Raw genomic sequence first — 25388 nt, 5'->3', positions numbered from 1 at the left:
CATACATTTTTTTTCTAAACCACGTTGTATATTCACCTTGTTACTGCTGCAGACTCTCATGCTACTTCGTTTATGGGCACCTTTTTATAAAAGGCACATAATGACGGGTTGCTTGAGAGGAACTTACGTGACTTGTACTAAAGTAGAGAGTGTAGACTTGTGTAAGAGAATTTGCTAAAGAGCTTTTCAGCAGCAGGTCATCGAGGTTAACCTTCCTTCAGCACACACTGCACAAACCCAAACCCGATAATTAAATTGCACTGGCGGCGCCCTAAACGTCTAACAAAACTGGGCATTGGGGAGAGTGCAGGACATGGGCAGTATTATCAAACGCTCATTAATTAGGGCCAGAACATGGCACTTATTAAGCGCGGACTACAAACCCGACTCCCAAATATTACAGGCTTGTCTAAGTGCACTTTCCAGTAATCAGCTGTCGGCTCTTAATAGATATATAATATGAATTGCTAATTATATTTCAAGCCACATTTCTCTTTGAAGTCTATAACTCGTTTCGGGTGCTCTATTTTTATCTCCTGTCGCACAAGAAACACAACTGTCCTACTTTCTATCCCTTTAGAACTTCCATACCTCCAAGAAGATCAAAGAGTGCAGAAATTACATTTCTTTTAAAATTGAAGATGGTGGCATTTTTCTATAGTTATATTACTCCTTTTTACACACTGCATATTCTTGGGTTTTTTTTTCCATTTTTTGGGGCGTTTGAATGATACTTTTTTTTTTTTTTTTGGCCAAACTGAAAGTGGTTGAGATATTTTGCAATTTTTTTGTACTCTATACCCAGCAAACAACAGAATAAGCTGAAAATCCAAGTTTGAAGATTACTGTTTTTAACTGGCAGCTTTGAAGTCAGTGAGAGCAGTTTTGCCAGAGATACACTTGATTTTCACAGTTTCTGCATCAAGCACATACCGTAACATCCATCCATTATCCAACCCGCTATATCCTAACTACAGGGTCACGGGGGTCTGCTGGAGCCAATCCCAGCCAACACAGGGTGCAAGGCAGGAAACAAACCCCGGGCAGGGCGCCAGCCCACCGCAGGGCACGCAGAAACACACACACACACCAAACACACACTAGGGACAATTTAGAATTGCCTATCTATCTATCTATCCATTATCCAACCAGCTATATCCCAACTACAGGGTCACGGGGGTCTGCTGGAGCCAATCCCAGCCAACACAGGGTGCAAGGCAGGAAACAAACCCCGGGCAGGGCGCCAGCCCACCGCAGGGCACGCAGAAACACACACACACACCAAACACACACTAGGGACAATTTAGAATTGCCTATCTATCTATCTATCTATCCATTATCCAACCAGCTATATACTAACTACAGGGGCAGGAAACAAACCCCGGGCAGGGTGCCAGCCCACCGCAGACATACCGTAACATACATTTTTAAGCCTACTTAATCCAATTTAGGGTCTTGGGGGGGTGCTGGAGCCTGTCTCAGCGGGAGTGGGTGCAAGACACCCCTAGACAAGGTGGCAGTCCATCAGAGGGCACACAGAAACCTGCAGTGTGGAGCTGCCAGTTAACCAACCTGCACATCTCTGAGGATGTGGACGGAATACCACTGAGGCACAGAGGCAAACCCACAAGGACAAGGGGAGAACATGCAAACTCCATACTTTCCAAACAACAAACCCTGGATTACTAAAGAGCAAAAAGGCCTGCCGAATGAGAAAAAGAGAGTCCTGTGACAAAGAGGCTTTGATAGACGTAAAGCATGTGCTAAGGAAAAAACTGAGTGGAGGAATTTAAGAACCCTAGCCCTAACCCTAACCCTAATATGAGGGGAAAAGGGATGGTGAGATTGACGGGCGAATCGGGGCAGTAAGCGCAGTTATGCAGTCGCTGTACCGATCTGTAGTGGTGACAAAGGCGCTGAGTCAGAAGGCAAAGATCTCAATTGACCAGTCGATGTACGTCCGTACCCTCTCCTATGGTAATGACCAAAAGAATGAGATGGCAGATACAATCGGTCAAAATGAGCTTCCACCGTAGGGTGACTGAGCTCAGACATCCAGCAGGAGCTCGGAGAACAGCTGCTGACCCCCTCAGCATCAAGAGGAGCCAAATGAGGTGGTTGGGGCATCTGAAATAGATGTGTCCTGGACATCTTCTCCCTGTGGAGGTTTTACGGACATGGCCTGCTAGGAGGAGACTCCATGGAAAACTCGGGGCCTTCTGGGAGGATTATATCTCCTGAGATGGCCTAGGAATGCCATGGGATTCCACAGTATGAGTTTGTAAGGTGGCTTTGCATCTGTTTACGCCTCAACAGTAGTGCAACAGTGGAAAAACAGACCGGGCACAAACCGACCAAAGCAGAAATTGCAAAATAAAACAAATAGTGAGGAATACAGGAAAAGAAACATCACGGAAATGTGAGGATGTCAATAAAAAAATGATAAAATACATCAACACATCTAGAAATAGCTCAAAAGAAAAGCGAAGAGGCACCCAAATGAATCTTTCATTACACCCTAAGTCATTCAACAATCCTTCGTCTAACTTGCTTTGAGGTTACAGGGTGATCATACGGTTCATGCAGAGAAAGTAGCGCGTCAAAGTTACAATTTTGACTTTGAGCTTTCAACGCTTTGCCCGTTTTCAATGATGAACCCACTTTTAGCTTCACTGAATGGGATGTTACCGCTGTGTGTGTGGGTTTTCGTCCGTGTGTTTGTGTCATGATGTGAGTCTCTTGACACGATAACTCAAAAACAAAGCACTCAACCTGAATAAAACTCGCCACTCGAATTATTCTAATGACTTCAAGACGATTTTGTAACGTGGCATTTTTTTTTCCATTTATTTACGCCCTAACAGCAGTACAAGAGGACAGGAGTGTCTCTAAATTTTTCTTTGGAAAAGCAGGCTGAGGACAAACATGCCAAAGTACAAAATGCAAAATAAAACTCAAAGTCAAAGAAAAAAACACATAGTCCTTCCCTAAATCTATATATTTTAGATATAAAAGATCATTTTAGATCTACATTTACATTTTAGATATATAGGGTGGTCCAGATCTAATTATGCAATTTTTAATTACACTATAACTTATTAAGTTTATCACATAGAAAATCACCCAAAAAATCCCGGACCATCGAGAAGTGTGTGAACTGACGACATGAAGAATCATCTTTGCGCCGAACTGGAATCGTCCCCACATAAATCAAAGTCATCCAGATGATCTCAACCTGCATAATTAGATCTGGACCACCCTGTATGTACTGCATGTTCCAGCATCACGTCCGAACGGCTGAAGCGATTTTCATGAAACTTGGTACACATGTCCCTCATTGGTCGACTAAAAAAACTGTAGGATGAAATCAGCGCTAACCCACCCCCTTCTGGGTAGGGTGGGGGGTGATCTTGTGGTCTTGTATGCACGTTATCATCCAGTTGACACTCGGAACGACCACCAGGGGGCGAACTGGAGGTGACTGCCAGCATTATTTATGTTTGAGCGCCACCGCACCCGCCTGTTGCTTTTGAAATTAAATAAGAGTTCTACACGTGGAAGTGTGTGTGTCTGTCCAGCCCGGACATGAGACGTAGAGTCAGGGTGAGGGCTCCAACTCCGAGGATACGTAAGCAAGGCCAGCACACCGGCAAAAGGAAACCTCCTAAGAAAGACAGTCGCTTAGCTGCTAAAGCACAAATGATGTGAGCACTTTGGCAACACTAATCCTTCTAGCAGAGAGATGCTCAGAGTAGTTCTGACGATTCAATACTTTCTAGGATCCTGTGCTTTTAACAGCACGGGCTTACACAGTTAGTATATACCAGGCGGCTGCCAGCCTACTTTATATTTGAGCGCCACTGCGCCCCTGTTGCTTTTCAAATTAAATACGAGTTGGCCAGTTCCGAGCGTCAGCTGGATGATAACATACATACAAGACTGCAAGACAAGGACATTAGTGAGTCGTCATTGATTCTTAATTTGTTTTTATTTTTAAAGTTGTGCTTTTTTTATTATGTTTTTCTCAAACAATTAAAAAAAAAACACTTTATTTTCCTCCAGGGCAACGCTGGGTATTTCAGCTATGTCAGCTAGTCTATATATATATATATATATATATATATATATATATATATATATATATATATATATATATATAAATAAAAGTCAATGTGTGTGTGTATGTATGTACTGTATGTTCCAGCATCATGTCCGAATGGCTGCAGCGATTTTCATGACACTTGGCACACATGTTTCTCATTGGTCAACTAAAAATACTGTAGGGTAGGGAAATCAACTCCAACCCACTCACTTCTGGGTAGGGTGGGCGGTGATCTCGTGGACTTGTATGCATGTTATCATCCAGTTGACACTCGAAATGACCACCAGAGGGCGAACTGGAGGCGACTGCCAGCATTCTTTATGTTTGAGCGCCACCGCGCCCGCCTGCTGCTTTTCAAATTAAATTAGAGTTGGCCGGTTCCGAGCGTCAGCTGGATGACAACATACATACAAGACCGCAAGACAAGGACATCAGTGAGTCTTCATTGGTTCTTAATTTGTTTTTATTTTTAAAGTTGTGTTTTTTTAATTATATTTTTCTCAAACAAATAAAAAAAAACACTTTTTAAAAACACAACGCCAGGTATTTCAGCTATGGTGATAAGTAATAAGAATTGCATGTTTTTTAAAATTAAGGTAATCCAGAATCTTGGACGCATGCACTACTGTAGGAGTCCCTTAAACAGTCACAAGGGGTATTGTATTTCAGTAAGCACCAGTATCAACTATGAAATCGGCAATAATCAAACAGTCAGGAATACAGAAAAAGAAACATTAATAAAATGCAAAGACATCAAGAAAAAAAACAATAAAATGTTAACAACACAACTAGAAATAGATCAAAATAAAAGAGACGATGCACCCAAATGAATCCTTCGTAACACCCCGAGTCATTCAAATATCCATCGTCTAACTTGTTTTGAATACACAGACTTCAACAATTGCTTCAGCAATGAAACAAACAGTGAGGAATACAGGAAAAGAGACGTCAAGAAAAAAAAAACGACAAAATGTAACAACACAACTAGAAACAGATCAAAATAAGAGATACGATGCACTGGAGTGAATCCTTCATAAGACCCCAAGTCATTCAGACATTCATCGTCTAAGTTGTTTTAAATACACAGACTTCAACAATGAAACAAACAGTGAGGAATACAGGAAAAGAGACATCAAGAAAATGGGATAACGTCAAGAAAAGCATGATGAGATAGAACAACGCAACTAGAAACAGATACAATAAAAGAGACAATGTGCCCAAATGAATTCTAGCGGAGATTCTTAACACCCTAAGCGACTCAATCATCCGTTATCTAATTTGCTTTGTGGTTACCGACAGATCATAGAGTACGGATGTTAACATTTTGACTTTCCAATGATTTCAATGATTTTAACCCCGTTTTAGGCATCGCTAAATTTGATGCTACCATTCCTGACTGAAGTCTTCTAATTTGTGCGGGTGTCTCTGTGAAGATGCGATAACACAAATGCAAATCACTCAATCGGAATGAATGAATGAATGAAACTTGCCACCCTTCAGTTTATTCATTTCAAGCAGATTTTACAATGTGACATTTTTACTAGGCCCCAACACAACGGGGATGGAGAGTCACCAGGATTTTCTGCCTAACACAATATACAGTAAGCCTGCCATACTTAAGTACCACAGCTTCATGCAGGAAGAGTGAGTGCTGGACAGATCTTTTTACGTTAGGAATTGTCTAATAAACTGAGATAATATTTTATACACAATGTAATTTCATATTAAGAAAATACATTCATTAGGAAAGAAAAAAAAAATCATTCCAAGTAGCAGACGCCACGCCAAGAGTAGTGTAGCTAAGACACAATCTGATGCCAGGATTCTGAGAATTTCATGCATGAAGATGAGGAGCTTAATGAGCAGTCCGTTCCTTTTTTTATTTTTGTCAGACGCATCTTTAAAAATCCCATCAATGGAGATGTGCCCCCATTATCTTTAATATGATATTTAAGAAATAAACATACGGTACCTTTACTCTTCTGCGTGTTTGTGGTGCCACTTGAGTAATGGATGCCGTTTAATTCCACGACATAATTTCTTCCGAAATCTAAAAAGTAAACTCATGGTTAAAAGAGCCAATCTTTGGACTGCATCATATGAATATAAGCAGTACATTTCAAGTCAAGTTTAGTTAGAGGGATGACCTACAACACCAGAAGCATCCTGTAAAAGTCAAGACGCCCCGAAAAGCACAGCTTCAGTACCCAAGTGGGGAGCTGAGATCCACGCCTCCGTTTAGTGAGCTCTGTGCGCCTGCTGGACCGCAGACAGCTCCATCTGCTTGTCTCTAGCGCACTTCTTCACGCCGGCAGCCCTGAAGGACCGAATTGTAATTGTGTGTGTGTGTGGTAGAGGTGGAGGCGGGGGATTGGGATTCTTCATTTTTCTTCAGACCTCACGAGACAGGCTGGCTCCCCACTGGACCACTTCTTCCATGGCTTGACGTCATCTCAATGGGTCTGACTTAGTCATGTTTTCTGGCCAAGCTGATGTAGGACAAAGTGGGCATTGCCTGTTTTGCAAAGTGTTTAGTGGCACACAAGGCTTGTTAAGACAGCAGATTTAACAGGGATGCACAACCATTCCACCACCTGCAGTCCAGACAGAATGGCTGACCTGCAGCTCTACCAACACTTCGGCCAGTCCTGTACTTCACCTGACCACAATGGTGTAAAACAGGACACCTCTGCCGAGTGCGCTTCAGACTCGGAGGAGCCCAAAAGGACATTATGACTGTACCTGAACACTGGCAGGATGTGATGGACAAAATAAGTCACCTGTAAGCTGGCACTGGGTCTGTAACCAGAAGGCACCTTGATTCGGTCACCAGAGGTTACACCTCTTCTGTTCCCTTTGGGGAGCTAATCGATGACAACCTGTTCTCTTTGTGAGCTCTTTGTGAGCCACCCACTGTCTTTGGAACAAAAAGACCGCAAGCTTTCCTTTGACTTGGAAGCTGCTCTCCAGAGATCGCCCTGAACTGATTCTAAGATCCACTCTGCCAAGCCAAGCTACGTGCCAGTGACTGAGCCCACTTTCGGAGAACTGAGAAGCAGCCATTATTTCAAGAGGGGAACTTCTGAGCCTAAATCCAAAGTAACACTTTTGCCCTATGAAGTTGTAAAGGGCACAACAAACCTAAAAACCTAACAAGAAGCTTAGGAAGGCAACGCTGCACAACACCACAGACAAAGGACCACAAAGAAAAAAATCCCAGAGTGCCCTCCAATGTAAGAACAGTCCTCTACTTAAACCTGGAGCCACAACTCCACACAGCATTTGACATCATCCTTAAAGACTTGGTACAGTGGAACCTCGGGTCACGACCGTAATTCGTTCCAAAACTCTGGTTCCAACCTAATTTGGTCATGACCAGAAGTAATTTCCCCCATACGATTGTATGTAAATACAATTAATCCATTCCGGACCGTACGAGCTGTATGTAAATATATATTTGTTAAGCACAAAAATAGTTAATTATACCATAGAATGCACAGTGTAATAGTAAACTAAATATAAAAAACATTGAATAACACGATGAAAACCTTGAAGAGAGAAAACTAACCTTACAGTCTCTTTAAAATCTTTAAAAACAAGCCTGGTGCATTCTTTAACTGCCTTCTCAGGCTCTCTCTCTCGCTCGCTCTCTCTCTCGCTCGCTCTCTCTCGCTCGCTCTCTCTCTTGCTCGCTCTCTCTCACACTCTCTCTCTCTTGCTCTCTCGCTCGCTCTCTCTCTTGCTCTTGCTCTCTCGCTCTCTCGCTCGCTCTCTCTCTTGCTCTCGCTTGCACTTTCTCTCTCTCTCTCTCTCTTGCTCGCTCTCTCTCTTGCTGTCTCTCGCTCGCTCTCTCTCACGCTCTCTTGCTCTTGCTCTCTCGCTCGCACTCTCTCTCTCTCTCACTCGCTGCACAGGGACAGACTGAACACATGTGGAAATCATCGGCACGTACGAACCGGATGGAAAACCGGCTTGTTCGTCACCCAAGTTTGTGATCGTGAATAGATGCAAAATTTTGCCGAACTTTTTGGTCGTAACCCAATTTGTACATGGTCCGAGACTTTCGTGACCCGAGGTTCCACTGTATTTGAAAACTGTTGATGTGTGGTCATGAGCTATGGGTAGTGACCAAAAGAACGAATCGCGAATACAAGCGGCTGAAATGAGTTTTCTCCGCAGGGTGTCTGGGCTTTCCCTTAAAGATAGAGTGAGAAGCTCAGTCATCCAGGAGGGGCTCAGAGTAGAGCCGCTACTCCTCCGCATCGAGAGGTTAGGTGTTCCGGGCACGTCCAACCGGGAGAAGACCCCGGGGAAGACTCAGGACACCCTGGAGGGACTGTGTCTCCCAGCTGGCCTGGGAACGCCTTGAGATTCTCCCGGAAGAGCTGGAAGAAGTGGCCTTGAGAGGGAAGTCTGGGCCTCTTTGCTCAAGCTGCTGCCCCAGTGACCCGACCTCGGATAAGCGGAAGAGGATGGATGGATGGATGGATGAATGGATGGATGGATATAGTATTCTGTTTCTTAAAACACGCGAGTTGCAGTTACTGTGTAGTTATTTTGATATACAAGCAGGTGGCGCAGTGGTAGCGCTGCTGCTTTGCAGTAAGGAGATTGTGGATTCCCTTTCCACATCCTCCCTGTGTGAAGAACGCTTTGAGTAGTGAGAAAAGCACTATATAAATGTAAAAATCATTATTATTATTACTGATATACGTCTAATGGCAAGAAACCCCTCCTACAGGGAAAGGTAATTTAAATAAAGTGGGGGTCCTTACTAACTTAATTAATTGCTGGCATTGCCAAAGTCAAAACTGATCATTAATTACCTAACTGGCTAACATCAATCAGTCAATTCGTCTTCTCACATCATACACATACACTTTTTTGGGCGTCCATATTGCTGAACATCTCCTCACTCATTTCCTACACTGTAGTATATAATATTGTATTGAGATCTGCTTATTTAGCTTGATGCCTTTCATTAAGCAACAGGCAGTGAGGCCCCCTAGTGGCTATTTATAAAAATCACAAGGTTGTCAGTTTATTCCACACCACTGACCTTTTGTGGTTTTAAGCCTTGTTGAATTTATTTCTTGTTTTAATTTTCATTTCCCCGGTCATTCATTTTTTTATTGTTATGACAACAACATCATCATTGCTATGAATATCTGTAATTCTTAATTCATTTTTATTAAAGATTTTGTGTTATGCCAAATGCAAGGTAATGCATGAAAAACGGAATGGAGGTAACCGGAAGATGGTTTGATAATTTTCCCCCTCTAGTGGACATTTTGGGAATTTTTTCAGGACTTTGACCTTGGGTTTCTCTGGTTCATGAAACTCTTGTATAGTGAGAAGGCGGATCAGGAGCAGAGATGTCAGGATGGCTCCGCCTCCTGGGGCTCCACCCACAAAGAAAAAGAATCACAAGTTCATATAAAGGGGACTGTACTCAATTACAGAACATTACAGATGAAATCAATAGAAATTACTTAAAAATAGAAATTCACTAACACAATGATACGACATCAAATGCACAAATATTCAAGCTGATACGTAACGGCGACACCCCAAACAAAAATGACCTTACAGCAATTTCAATAAATAACAAAATAAATGTATAATGTTATAGCCACAAATACAAATGGGCACATATATAAAATCCATTCATGTCTGAGGCAGACTCGTAACACCAACAGAGACACAGCGCCACCTGTCTTCTTTGGTCTCATTCTCCATGCCTTCTGTGCTCACTAGAGCCCTCTTGTGGGCTAATATTACACACACCGACTTCTGATTGATTTTTTTTCCCCCATACTGTGGTACTGTGTTTGTATATGGGGCCTCTAAAGGTGTCCTGTTTCTTCCATTTTACTCGTCTACTACATACAGTCCATTATTTAATCATTCACTTTTATTACGGTATTTAATGTATAGAAACATTATGCTTCCAGGATATCTTGCCTGACGCTCCTTACTTCTCATATGAGTTTGGTGAACATGTATCCCGACCCCAGGAGTGCGTCAGCTCTGGTGTGCATCAGTCTTACACCATTTCATTGATCTCTAATTGAAACAGAGTTAGCTGTTAATTACTTGCTAATCAAATTTAAATTCATAGGGAATGAATGTTATCTAATGATGCATTTCACAATTAGCACAGTGAGGATGCAACATGCTGTTGTCAGTTCAGCTTCTCTTAAATGTCATATCGAAGGCTAAGGGAAATATATGGGGGCGGGGGAGTACTGAACTTTTAATTGACAAATCTCCATTCTCCTGCATAACGTCACATTCTCAAACCCACTTAATCCAGTTCAGGGTCAGGGGGCTAGACAAGCCTGGATTAAGACCCCACAATCTCTGGGTGACTTAATGATTAGAGTTCCTTAACAGGGAGTCGACCATACTTTTAATGATGCAGTGTGTGGATACCCAGTCGCTTGAATGCAGTGTGGTAATTACTACTGCTGCTGTCGGCGTGTTGTGCGGACACTTGATTGTTTCATCGAAAATTCCATGGTGATTTTTGTGTGCGGATATGTGATCATTTCACCAAGTTTCCCCACGGTCATTTAGTACATAACATCACATTGTCAAAGGCACTTAATCCAATTCAAGGTCAAAGGGCTAGACGAGCCTGAATTAAGACCCCTCCACAGGTCCCAGGGTGACATAATGAAAAGAGATGACCATACTTTTAACAATGCGGCATGTGGATACTCAGTTGTTTCATTCACTGATGCTCTCAGGGTGGCGCACAGACAATCGATCTTTCATCGTAAAATTGGTGGTCCACTTTGGTGATTTCTTTCTGCGGATATCGTTTCACTGAGTTCTCTCATGGTCATTTAGAAACACAGACACTTGATCGTTTCATTGATCAGGTTTGGTGGGGGGTGTGGGGGTCGTACTTGGTGATTTTTCGCGTGTGGACATTTTAATCATTTCGGTGAGTGAGGGTGAGGGGGGCTCACCTTTGGTGATTTTGTCATGCGGGCACTAGATTGTTACCATATACACTCGCGTTGAAGTTGTCCTTTGGATAAGTCGGGGCTAGATTTTACCATCTCTATTTATAATCTTGATTTGGATCTTGATCTTTGTTTGTCCGCGAATGAATTAGAAGAAGAAGCACTAGATGGCAGTAGAGAGACAGCTAAAACATAGGCATTGCATTAAGAATCTCCTCCAGGCTTATACTACTGAAGACTGTAGTACGCCAGTCACACCTCAAAACACAGACATTCAAACTAAACAAATTGTTGTGCTTTAAATTAACTAAAGAGATCTTCATTTAGATCTTGATCTTTGTTTGTCCGTGAATTCCATGCATGCGTAGACCACCTTCCAGTTTAGTACGTTGTTGTTACTCACGGATGTCAACAATGTGCCGGAATAACAAAAGCGGTGGTGGACAGTGTTACGCTGATTAGCTCCTGAGGCCTGGTTAGAGAATGAGATTGCCGAAGATAAAAGGTACGTGCCTACGTAACATATGAATGAAGGAAAGACAGTGGGGAAAATGAATGACAACGTAACAGCACGTTCTGGAAATTATTATTGTTACGTTGTAGCCGGCGAGTGCTGCGCGTCTCACAGTTGTACCGTGGCTTGCTCACATGTCAGTGAAGTGATCTCTATTTATGCTTTAAAGAGCCTGGATACCTATGTGTCCCCCTTTTATAACCATTGCTCCGTGTATACTGCCTTACTCTTTGGATTGCCACAAAGCAACCTGCGAGATTGGAGAAAGGTTGAGAAGACATCGTGAGAGGAAACGATAGCATCGTGAAAACGAAACGGACTGTGAACGGACAGGAACAGAAATGCTCCTACACCACCACATAATTACGATTCGGACAGTGATTCTGAGTAGGCCGTTCTTATCGAATCAATGTCCAAGGGTTTTCTTTTGTAATTTTGTTTCCCTTATAAAAAAATCATAATGCTGTGTGACGAAGGGCCCAGTTCACGTCTGGCAGCCACGTTTAAACAGAGAGCCCTTCACAGACAACTTTAACACATGCAACGTAGTTGGGCGCACATGGCTAGTCTCTATATATAATCTTCATTTGGATCTTGATCTTTGTTTGTCCGTGAATGAATTAGAAGAAGAAGCACTAGATGGCAGCAGAGAGACAGCTAAAACATAGGCATTGCATTAAGAATCTCCTCCAGGCTTATACTACTGAAGACTGTAGTACGCCAGTCACACCTCAAAACACAGACATTCAAACTAAACAAATTGTTGTGCTTTAAATTAACTAAAGAGATCTTCATTTAGATCTTGATCTTTGTTTGTCTGCGAATTCCATGCATGCATAGACCACCTTCCAGTTTAGTACGTCGTTGTTACTCACGGATGTCGACAATGTGCTGGAATAACAAAAGGGGTGGTGGACAGTGTTACGCTGGTTAGCTCCTGAGGCCTGGTTAGTGAATGAGATTGCCGAAGATAAAAGGTACGTGCCTATGTAACATATGAATGAAAGAAAGACAGTGGGTAAAATGAATGACTACGTAACAGCACCTTCTGGAAATTATTATTGTTACGTTGTAGCCGGCGAGTGCTGCGCGTCTCACAGTTGTACCGTGGCTTGCTCACATGTCAGTGAAGTGATCTCTATTTAAGCTTTAAAGAGCCTGGATACCTATGTGTCCCCCTTTAATAACCATTGCTCCGTGTATATTGCCTTACTCTTTGGATTGCCACAAAGCAACCTGCGAGATTGGAGAAAGGTTGAGAAGAGATTGTGAGAGGAAACGATAGCGTCGTGAAAACGAGACGGACTGTGAACGGACAGGAGCAGAAATGCTCCTACACCACCACATAATTACGATTCCGACAGTGATTCTGAGTAGGCCGTTCTTATCGAATCAATGTCCAAGGGTTTTCTTTTGTAATTTTGTTTCCCTTATAAAAAATCATAATGCTGTGTGACGAAGGGCCCAGTTCACCACTGGCAGCCGCGTTTAACTAGGGAGCCCTTCACAGACAACTTTAACACGCGCAACGTAGTTGGGCGCACATGGCTAGTATTTTATAATGTCGGATGTATAAGTCGAATGCGGGATACTCACACTATTGGTCCAAGAGATTACGATATGCTAACGCCCACCAGAGAGAGGAACCACGGGGCACACAGCCTTTCATGTCTATGTATTGTGCCTACGTGACCTCACGGTAAGACCAGAACTATTATGAAGCGACGTTTGCACTGTTTTGTGTTTTTTGTGTCTCACACCCTCATGCACCTTTATCATAAGAGCATCCCTTATCTACGATGGAGCTTTCGATCTGAAGAAAATATGAAGCTAGGTTTAAATTAAACATCGTTGAAGTAGCGAAAGAAATTGACAACCGTGCTGCTGCAACAAAATTCGATGTGTCTGAGAAACTAATGAGAGATTGGAGGAAACAATGTCTTATTTTTGAACGGCCATACAAGTCGTGGTCTGATTTTATGATCAATTTTTCGGGTTTCAAGACCCAACTTACACGCAAGTATATACGATATATTACAAATTGGTGGTCCTTGTTGGTGATTTTTGTGATCCTGTGTGTGTGTTCTGTCCATGTTATTGTGCCTTGTCCGTTTTCAGCTCAAAGTTGTTCGATTCTAAACTTGAGGTGTTGCTGTTTGACTTTAGACAGTTCAAGACCAAGAGATTTTCCTAGCGAGCGGTGATTGTGAGGCTCTCACACCTCTTAGCTTTTAAATCTGCATGGCTGTAGAGACGTCTGCACAGGTTTAGGAAAATTCTGGTATGGCCCCACCAGAACGTTCATGCCAAAAATGTCACTGAACTTTACACACATGGAATAAGGTACTGTGGCAGACTGTAGGACTTAAGGGACCTTCAAGTCCTTCAAAGATTGACTGGATGAAATTTGTACAAGTTAGGTGAATGGTGATTGATGAGCTACAGAGGGGCTGCATGATCTGCTCCTACCAAAATTGCTCTGTTTCTGGATGAGGGGCTGGACGATTGGCCCTGCAGTGATCTGTTTGAGTCTTCATGGATGCTGGGATGCAGGAGAGCTTTATTTACCTGCCTACGATTCTATAGTTCTTCATTATACATTGCCATTCATATCTGTTTCTCTTTCTCTCTGTTATCACAAGTGAAGAGTTCAGAACAAAATACAAGCAAGTCACAATTCCTTAGTTACAAAAAACTAACAAATCCACTGTCACAAAACTAGAAGGTGTTCAAATGCTTCTTGAGTCAGGGGTTTAGATGAAGATGGACAGCTCATTCCACATCTGCAAAATGAAGAATCTGGATTGAGATTTGATGTCACGTAAAGGTGGTGTCACAAGACGCCATTCATCAGCATTTAACTTCAGTGGGAGAGAAGGAGTGTTGAACATCACGAGAATCCCCTGTGAGGGACGGCCGGCATTTCAGTCCGGTCGGGACGCCCCTCAAAAGAAGACAGCAGCCTTTTCAGGACAATGCATCCCCCAGGACGCTAGATGGCAGCTCCCCTGAATGGAAATGGTTCCCCGGACTCCCGCAGGGCAGCATGGGACATGGAGTCCGGTTCTTCAGCCCTGTGGATGCCGTCAGGGGGAGCTCACAAACAGCCAGGGGGATACTATGGTGACGTTAACCCGGAAGTATTTACGAGTCAGGAGGATGGGGGACAACTGAAGAAGGCGTTTGACCCGGAGACAGAATACTTCCAGGTCAGAGAGTATAAAAGGACTTGTTGGGAGGATTTGTGACGGAGCTGCTGGGTGGACTGGAGGATTGTATTGTATTTATTGTTGAGAATTGTGGAGAGTGCGGTGTTTTGGGCACTTTATTGAAGAAAATCATTAAAGATTATTCTTCTGTGCTTTTACACGTGTGTCTGGGATGTCTGTCTAACGGGTTCAACAGCGCAACAGCGCCTCTAGCGTCCACACCCCATATATTGACTCTGGAGGAAATCATCAAGCACTTGAACGTAATGTGTACTGCAACAGGGAGCCAGTTCAGTGATACTGAAAAAGGAGGCACATATGCCCACCTTCGCTGGCTGAACACAGTTGTCCATATGTGACAAGACAAAAGCACGGACCAGGAGTGCTGCACACTTTGTCAGATGTGGTCTGATCTTGTCGGTGTTGTTCAGAGTGAATCTGCAAGGCAGAGAGACTGTAGCAACATGGTCAGGGAAGGACAGGTGGTCATCAATCACTAACCCAAGGTTGCATACAGGCTTGGCTGCTATTAGCGATCATGAACTGAACAATGGTGAAAAGACGGATGAGCAAGGAGAACAAGAATGTCCGACCTTGCCAGTCTGAGCTGGAGATTGTGCTTCTTCATCCATGTTGCAATATCAGTGAGAATTTAGAGATTCTAGGTGATACCACGTGGTCCTCTGGGGTGAATGACAGATACAGCTGTGTATCATCGATATAGCACTGAAAGAAAAAACTATTGGACAGGCTAATGGAGTTTAGTGAGGAGATGTATAGAGAGAAGAGCAAATGCACCAACACCAATCCTTGGGGCAGATACATTAATACAGTAGATCTATCTATCCATTATATACAGTAGTGTGTCACACATGCACATCTGAGGATCACCTTGCTGGCTCTAATCAGTAGGAAACAAGAGAGGGCGCTGTTGCTAACTGTCTTATCTCTATCCGCCACAGCTCAGAGCCAGACGTCCCAGGAAGAAGACTGACCACACCCCCATCACTCCAAAGAGCCACACCCTTTTCAGTCCGGAAAATATAAAAATGACAGTTGCCAGAAGGAGGCGTCTCATGTGTGACCCAAACCTTTGACAGGACGGAGTCCCCAGTCACACTTACTACAATTGAACCATTTGTCTATTCAGTTGATTTGTGTTATTGCGTCTCCAGTGTGACTGTTTTATTTCCTTGTAATTTTATCACACAATTAAATGGGGCTGTTAGGCACCCCAACTCTTTTTGGGACTCTGTTTCACAAGTGCTTTATTTTCTATCTATCTATCTATCTATCTATCTATCTATCTATCTATCTATCTATCTATCTATCTATCTATCTATCTATCTATCTATCTATCTATCTATCATATAGTGCCTTTCATATCTATCTATCATATAGTACCTTTCACATATATCTATCTATCATATAGTGCCTTTCATATCTATCTATCATATAGTACCTTTCATATCTATCTATCTATCATATAGTGCTTTTCACATCTATCTATCTATCTATCTATCTATCTATCTATCTATCTATCTATCTATCTATCTATCTATCTATCTATCTATCTATCATATAGTGCCTTTTCTATTTATAGTCATATTTTTCTCATTTTCCTTTTCCGTGTTTCTCTCCCCCCCACCAACTACAGAAGTAACCCACAAGCACAGTTTTTTATTTCGTAAATTTTGCATTCTCATTTACACCCACTGAGAGGCACCTATAGGTGGCGCTGTTGCATCACTAAAATGATTATAAGCAGTGCATAGCCCAATCCCCTAGACTGCCTCGTAAATATCCTGAAAGGCTCCTACAGGGCAGAAATGTTTGGGGGGGCGGACACTTGAAAAGCAGCTTGCTGCTCTTGTGACGGCATTTATTAAATGCTTTTCTTATGAAAAGGACGATCGATTTCTTCATCACAGCTACCGCTAGCAATTTTGCTGAATGTATTTATTAAGCAGTTTGTTGTTTCAAGTCAATATTCATGTACCTTATATGCTAATTATGAAATCAAAATAAAAATGAAGTTCAGCAAGTGCATGGTGCTCAAGGGGGGCATTGTGATCTTTATTGGCACCCTGCAAATGAAAGGCAAGGCGAGCCTGAAGCGTCTCAGCTCTGCCATCTTTATCAAGAGTTACAGAAAAAGCGCCCACAGCAGTTCACTTTAGCGCCTACGGGTAATATTTCTTCTTTCCATCTTCATACAACAAAGGTCATGGAAGACCCTAAGGGAGGCAACGTTCACGCACTTCTAAAGGCATGAAATAAGACTTTAAAACTTGAAAAGCAAACACAAAGTGCAAAATTTAATTCTCCCGCCCAAAAACAAAGTGCACAGAAAACACCATCTGTAAAAATCTGACTGAAGGGTACATCCAATTACTCGGCTGTATGTTAAAAGCTATCCAATTAGTGCAAAATCAGAACCAAACCGCTGTTTCCTCTGGAATATTTTAAATTTGGCACAGCTGTATTTACATGCGGCTCTATGCTGATTGCTCTAAAGAGTCTAATTAATGCTACTTTAACATACTAGACAGAACAAGCGATTCAATACAACACCATTTATCTTCTTTAAGTCGAAACATATCATTTTACTTCATGTCCTATTTGCTAAACTTGTTCACATTTAGCTGGTTTTGTGAGGCGGCCTGGGCACAAATTGCAGCGAGTGGTCCCAAAGTGTAAACAGTTTGTAGTACTTCACCAAGGGGGAGTGCAGATTTTAAGATGAGCGAGTTCAAATTTGTGTAAATGCAGAAATGAAGCTCACATAAATGCACAGCTGAAGATCATCGTTATCCGCCGATCGGACCGGAAGGCGTCACGTCCCACTAGTGTGAGGGAAGGCAGCTAACTGGAGACCTACGTTAGGATTTGATGCTCGTTTTTAATTTTTCTAAATGGTTTCTTTTTTAAACTATCAGTCGTGACCAGCTGCTGTCATTTCAGTTGCACAGGGCCGTGATTCACCATCGTATTTAATGGGAAACTGTTGCTTAAGATGAGCCGCCACAGGTACTCTAAGCAATTGATATTTCTCTGCTTTGACTATCAGTGCGATTCTTCAAGGGTGATGGCATAAACCCTGAGCCCAACCCGATCTGACAGTTTTCAGGGACTGCGTCTTAGAAGACGTTAAGAACGTCAAGACTGGGTCATGGGGAAAAAAAAAACTTTTTAGAAACGGTGCTCTAAAATTTATGATTTTTGGGGGGCTATTGAAACCAAGAATTCCAACGGTAACTTTTATGTTTTCTTTCAATGCATTTTTGCTTATGTTTGTAATTTTTTTTCGTTCTCCCATGGTGCCATCTTGTATATTTATGGCTACCTATTGTTGTTGGGTAAGGTCCACCAGACGTGTATGGTGCGTGGCATCACTAGCTTAAAGGTATACATGTCAATATTGTACGCTTCTTGGCGGTTGAAGTTTGGATTCAGCTAGAAAGGTTCAGCGTTCTGTTTGACTGTGTATTGACTTCCTTGGAAAGCTACGTCAATACGGTTAAAATCGCGGTTAAACTCAAGGTCACGACGCCGGAAACCACACCGCTAGAAACATAGGATGCAACCCTAACAATGGTATATACAATGGCTCCAACTACAGATAAAATTCAGCCTGGATCATGACAATGAAGTGGCAGTATGGGACTGGCTCGCAGATCTGGGCACAGCTGGATCACTTTCTTTTGTTTCCAATCTATCTCTGAATAAGCATCTCGCTTTTTTCTTCCATCGATAATACAGAAATACCTTGTAAACAGTTATAAATCTTTAATTATTAATGTCATTTCACAGGTTTTCATGTGTTTTCTGACTTGAAGATAGGGCTGGGACTTCTTTAATGTTAGTTTTGACTCATAGCTGCAGAGTGTGGCTAATTACGCATGCACATACAAAATTAGCCTAAGTAGTCTAAGTTAGGAAGTAACTTTGTTCTCCCTCTCTGACTCCCAGAAGCACACAGGAGGTACACTTTGTCTTAGTCTTGGTCCACTGGTGGCAGGGCCGTTCTTAGGCATGGGCGTACAGGACAGTCACCCAGGGCCCCCGAGACAAAAGGAGCCCCATCATTCGAGAGTTCTTTTAAGATCGACGCAAGCTACATATCTGTACTACGAAGTTTAATGCTAAGCTTACTGCCCTTTCCCGGGGCAGGGACGAATTGGAAATGAATCCACAAGAAGTTAGCTTTTCTGCACCAGAGAGCTTGCGCAGACAATTTGAGCCAAATTTTGACTACGAAGCGCAAGATCAACCAATACTTGATCCAAAGGATAAATATCGCATTGAGTTTTTCAATGTATTGCTTGACCAAGCGATATCGTCAATGACTGAGTGCTTTGACCAAATGAAAGGTCATTAGGATTACTTTGGTTTTCTTTAGAATTATGAGAGAGTAAAATGTCTAAGTGATGCGGATTTGATTAAATCCTGTCAGGATCTCAATGCGATATTAACGGATGAAACGACTGGTTCTGATATTGATGCTCAGGACTTGTTCTCGTAATTGCGTATTTTGGCAAATCTGGTGCCTCCTAATGCTTCTGCTCTTGAAACATTGCAGTTTATATACCAGAACAGCTTGCAAGATTCTGTTCCAATCGTCGCAATAGCAATACGTATCGCCTTGACCATACCAGTTACTGTCGCTGCTGGGGAACGCAGCTTTTCTAAGCTAAAGATAATCAAGAATTACCTCAGGACAACCATGTCACAAGAACGATTGAATGGTTTAGCGTTAATGTCCATTGAGCGAGACGTTGTCCAATCGCTTGATTACTCGCCATTGGTTAAAGATTTCGCAAGTGTTAAAGCACAAAAAAGTTGATTTCGTTTCTTGAGCTTTATTCTGGAATGTTCTTTAGCCCAAGTTTTCATTTGGTAGAGAAAAATGGAAAACGGTACAAAAAAACACACTTTTTAATTGTGGCAAAAAAATAAATAAAAATGCTCTAAAATTTATAAAAATATGCACCACTGCACTGCACATTTTGCACACGCTGGGCTTAGCTACATACCTCCACGCGGTGCCCAGTGGAAACAGGTCAAATCTGGCTGAACTGAACACGCATTAGGACCCCCACGGTCTTTTATGCCCAGGACCCCCAACGTCCTAAGAACGGCCCTGCTGCTGGTCCACTTCAGCTCTGTAGGCACACTGCAACACCGCTATGCCCCATACTTAGTCCTGTTACCATAAATACATACAAGACCAGAGCAGGCGCCAACACACAAACCCCCTGCTTATAGCACGATGTAACGGATCCAGAGAAACGAGATGATCAGCCGTCTACTATATAATAAAACACTAAGGTTTATGTGTGTGTGTGTGTGTCTGGTTGCTTACAGCAATATGGTTCATAAGTAAGGCTTTGGTGTGATTGGTCAGTTTGGCTTTGCTGTGATTGGTCAGCTTGGCTTTGCTGTGATTGGTCAGCTTGGCTTTGGTGTAATTGAAACAGGGAGTGTGACTTTGGGAAACTCGAGGAAGGTGGGAGGTATAAAAACAGACAGGCGGAAAGAAAGATAATTACAGAGTCAGACAAGTGGACTTTACAGGAATACGCTGAAGAGAAAGAGCATCAGTGAATACAGAGTAAAGGCACCGAACGCCCACATAATAAATAAATAAATAAATATTGAATGAAACTGTCATGAAAGAGGAATTTGAACCCTGGCTTAAACATAAGATTATCAGTATAAGCTGAAATGGTGGATGGAGTATTCAAAGTTTTAAATTTCATTCAGAGGCTGAGGAAGCTGAGCCAGTTAGCTGCAAGCTGACAACCTTTAAAATCAACTTGGCGATTTAAACACGGGGAATAAAAGTGACTGCTGTTTGTGAATTATGAGGTACAGGTGCCATTAATCCATCCAAAAAAAAAAGTAATGAAAAATTGCAAATTTGTGATGCCTCCACCAAAGCCATCCTGTATGTGCCACACGTATCATCCTAAGGCTGTCTGTCGATTTCATTAAGGCCAAACAGCATTTATTAAAACGTAGAATATATTACAAGAAAAGATGAAGCAAAACAATTTGTTAGATCAGATAAGCTTATTTATTTCAACCTTAAATATAGTGTCTTTCACAGTCACCTGTAGATCAGACTGTGACTTGATTCTTAATATGGACTTGAAGGGTCGAGCAGCACGCCAGCCACGGACTGACAGAATGAATGTGCTTTAGCTGGCCATCCTGAGAGACACGCGAGCCCCTCTCGGGAGACATCACTTCATTGTCGAAGCTTGCTAAGACTTGTAATTCTCCCCCCTCATGCATTAAGAAAAGGGGATGTCAGCAGTCCCCTGCTTACCCGTGCATTATACTTAAAAAAAAAAAAAGACTTGCTTTTGTATTTTATTTTAGTTTTTCATACATACAACGGTACGCCCGACTGGGCTGTCATACCCCGTTAATATCTCAGAACTCACTTCACAGTCCCTGCCGTCATCCAGCTGTCACAATAGTGTAGAAAAGGCTATGGAACAAACAGCTTCTCCTTGACCTAAAAACATGCCATTTGACATCCAGCTTGTTAGCTGTGCATGTCAGATGCCTGACATCTACTCACTAAAAACCCGGGAGGACCGGATCGCCATCAAAACGTTTTAACGCCCACATCGGCCCTCCTCTCCACAAGTAGAAGAGACTTCCCAAATTGGGCACTGGAAGTTCTTCAGTCACAAAAATGGAAAGTCGCACCCGGCCCCATTTGGACTGCTATGCACTATCACGGGCAAAGCTGGAACAAGCCAGAGCAGAACTCTCCTAATCCCTCAGTGGTAACGAATACAATGAAGTGCCGCGGGAGAAAATTGTTAAGTGCGTTTTGGTTTAGGACAAAGAGGAGTAGAGTTTATAGAGCAGGCTCACAATGTCCACATCCGTACCTGTGTGACCAGCAGCAACACTTTTCAGAAATAAAATGAGCATGTCAGTGGTATCTTATGTTACTGGTCTGAGCACTAGGAGCAAAAGTCTCATGCAGAGCTCCAGGATTTGCTTGTGTGCAGTGATTGCAAACTCATGTTCATTTAAATGGAGAAAAGTCGTCACATGGACCAAAGACAGCAAAGGAGAGACTTGTCTGAGGAGGTCAGAAAGAATATTCTCTGAGCAGCTTGATGTTCCTGTGACAACAGTTGCAAATACTATTAAGAACTTTAAGGTCTAATCGGCCTGGAATGGGCCAGAAGAGGAAAATCGACCCCAGAATGGGCAGAAGGAGAGTGGTCAACAAAAAGCCAAGGGCAACCTCAAAAGAGGTTCAAGGTCCATCAGTGTCTGATCACATCATCTGCTGCTTTATGACTGACAGTGGGCTCAATGGAAGACTACGAAGGAGTACTCCACTGTTAAAAGAGAAACATAAAAAGCCATACTAGAATTTGTTAAAGAAGCCACAATGTTTCTGGGAGAACGTCCTTTGGACATATCAGATAAAACTGGAGCTTTGGCATGCTGATGACATTGTGATGTATAGCGATAGTAGGGAGCAGGTTGAGGAGACCCTGGAGAGGTGGAGATCTGCTCTAGAGAGGAGAGGAATGAAGGTCAGTAGGACCACCAGGACAAGAATACATGTATGTGAATGAGAGGGAGGTCAGTGGAATGGCGAGGATGAGGAAGTAGAGTTGGTGAAGGTGGATGAGTTTAAATACTTGGGATCAACAGTACAGAGTAATGGGGATTGTGGAAGAGAAGTGAAGAAGAGAGTGCAGGCAGGGTGGAGTGGGTGGAGAAGAGTGGCAGGACTGATTTGTGACAGACGGGTATCAGCAAGAGGGAAAGGGAAGGTCTACAGGACGGTAGTGAGACCAGCTATGTTATATGGGCTGGAAACGGTGGCACTGACCAGAAAGTAGGAGACACAGCTTGAGGTGGCAGAGTTACAGACGCTAAGATTTGGGCTGGGTGAGACGAGGATGGACAGGATAGGGAAATGAGGACATTAGAGGGTCAGCTCAAGTTGGGCGGTTGGGAGACAAAGTCAGAGATGCGAGATTGCGTTGGTTTGGACATGTGCAGCGGAGAGATGCTGAGTATATTGGGAGAAGGGTGCTAAGGATAGAGCTGTCAGGTAAGAGGAAAAGAGGAAGGCCTAAGAGAAGGTTTATGGATGTAGTGAGAGAGGACATGCAGGTGATGGGTGTGACAGAACAAGATGATGAGGACAGGAAGATATGGAAGAAGATGATCTGCTGTGTCAACCCATAACAGGAGCGGACCAAAAGAAGAAGAAGAAGACATCAACTTCATGTCTACAGACGAAGAAAATGAAACCTTCAAAGAAAAGAACCTACTGTGACCTACTGTGAAATATTTGTGGGGTCTCAGTTATGTTTTTGGGCTGCTTAACTTCATCTGGAATGGGATGCCTTGAGTCTGTGCATGGAACAATGAAATCTCAAGTCTATCAAGACATTCTGGAGTGAAATGTACTGCCCAGTGTCAGGGTGCTCTGTCCCAGTCACAGCTCATGGACCCTCCAGCAGGATAAGGAGCCAAAACACACAGCTAAAAGGACACAAGAATGGTGAAGAACAAAACAGTGGACAATTCTGGAGTGGCCTTCAGTGAGCCCTGATTTAAATCCTACCAAGCATGTATGGAAAGAACTGAAACATGCATTTGGGAGAAGACCCCCTTCAAAACTGACACAGCTGGAGCAGTTTGCTCAGGATGAGTGGGCCAAAGGACCTGCAGACAGGTGCAGACGTCTCATGGAGAGCTCCAGGAATCGCTTGTGGGCAGCGATTACAAACTCTAAAGGCTGTGCAACAAAATATGAGGGGAAGGGTCCAACCTCTTTAATCCATGCCAAGTTCATTTGTGTTATTATCTGAAATGTTCAAAACTCTAATGCAAAGTTTCATTTGTGTTAAATGCAGAATAAAGAATGATGGGTGCCAATTACTTTTGCCAGTTTGAAGTTATTGCAGAGACAATTGTGGGTTCTCCTTTCTTTGTTACAAACCCATTTGTGCACATCTGTATAGTTTTAATAAATTCGGACCACTTTGCAGAGATCTGTTTTCACGTTGACATTAAAGAGTCTTTTTCCATCGATTAGTTTCAAAAAGGCCAAATTCAATCCATCGAGATACAATGTTATGGAACAATAAAATCAGAAAAAACTTCAAAGGGATGAAGACTTTAATGGTCACCGCAGTTAGCGAGGAGCCAGACAGCAGACTTTCATTTCATGTGCAGTTTGCTGAAGTCGCCCTTCAATTTCTGTTTCTCCCTCCTCTCATCTCCACTATTTGCAGTTCCTGCCGTCAGTCTGCTGCACCGCTCTGAGGTCGGTGGATTCCTGCCCCGCCGTTTAGCATTTCACATTTGTTTTGCAATTCTGTTCATCATTTGTGGTGTCCCGCTGGATCAGAGCGGTGTCTTCTATTGGGATGTCACCTTGAATCCTGCCGGTGGGTTTCTTTCCTGGACCCTGGTGACTTTGCCTGTCCGAGCTCGCTTCACTGCCCCCGGTTCTCTTGACGTCCACGTCTGCCCACTGCTGTTTCTGGGCGACGTTGGCAGGAGTCTCCAGTGCGTTTCACTGTTTATCTTGACTCGCGGCCTGACATTTTAGTCTCAGTGAACATCTTCCTTTATTTATTTTTTTTCTCTTAAATTCCTTCCGTGAAGGAGCCATTTTCTGTCTTTACAAGGAAAAATTTAGAAAAAAAAAAGGAAATAAAGGGGAACGTTTCTGATGCCTAAAATGCACAGTCATAAATTAGCAGTACCATGATGGAACGTTCAGGATCAAAGGGCTCCCAGGAACAGGATTCATCCATCTATTTTCACCAGTGAGAAGAAATGAGAAGCTGGGGCCTACCCCATCAAACATAGGGGAGGAACACTCAATGGACAGGACAACAGTTCATCACAGGGTGGACACAAACACACACCAGGAGCCAATATAGCACCACCAGCCCACCTACCCTGCACTCCTTTAGAATATGAGGGGAAACGACAGCACCCACACAAACACAGGGAGAACATGCAAACTCCAAGCAGGAAGGACCTGGGATATGGACCCCGGTTTCCTTGTTGCAAGACAGCAGTGCTCCAACTGCGCTACTCTCAAAGATTTCATGTTTCTGCCAACAGTGGACCACCAATGAGACCCCTGATTACCATGGGTTACTTCACACACTGTTGCCACAAACACAGTAAGGGGCCAGTGATAAGGAATGGACCACCAACAACGTGCTTTGTACAGGTACCTACTAGGGGGCACCACTGCTTGCCTAGAAAATTAGTAACCTGTTGCCCAAATTAGAAAGGCACATCGCCTGATGGGCAGCCTGGTGGCGCAGTGGGTAGTGCTGCTGCCTCGCAGTTAGGAGACCTGGGGTCGCTTCCCAGGTCCTCCCTGCATGGAGTTTGAATGTTCTCCCCGTGTGGGTTTCCTCCCACAGTCCAAAGACATGCAGGTTAGGTGGATTGGCAATCCGAAATTGTCCCTAATGTGTCAGGAGTGATTTGTGACAGACGGGTATCAGCAAGAATGAAAGGGAAGGTCTACAGGATGGTAGTGAGACCAGCTATGTTATATGGGT

The 25388-nt window shown here is 43.1% G+C and overlaps 1 protein-coding gene across 3 annotated transcripts in view; it reads right to left on the bottom strand.

Annotated features, from left to right (window-relative positions):
• The window catches only part of LOC120542238 (teneurin-2-like), a 1685504-nt gene that overhangs the window by 638321 nt on the left and 1021795 nt on the right, over positions 1-25388 (bottom strand). For all 3 annotated transcript variants that reach the window (XM_039774544.1, XM_039774546.1, XM_039774547.1), the window contains one exon: positions 6075-6152. In XM_039774544.1, coding sequence (XP_039630478.1) covers positions 6075-6152 — 78 coding nt within the window. The remainder of the gene's footprint in view (positions 1-6074; positions 6153-25388) is intronic.

This window comes from Polypterus senegalus, chromosome 13, assembly GCF_016835505.1.
Source record: "Polypterus senegalus isolate Bchr_013 chromosome 13, ASM1683550v1, whole genome shotgun sequence".
NCBI lineage: Eukaryota > Metazoa > Chordata > Cladistia > Polypteriformes > Polypteridae > Polypterus > Polypterus senegalus.
This window is presented reverse-complemented; position numbering and strand designations above follow the sequence as displayed.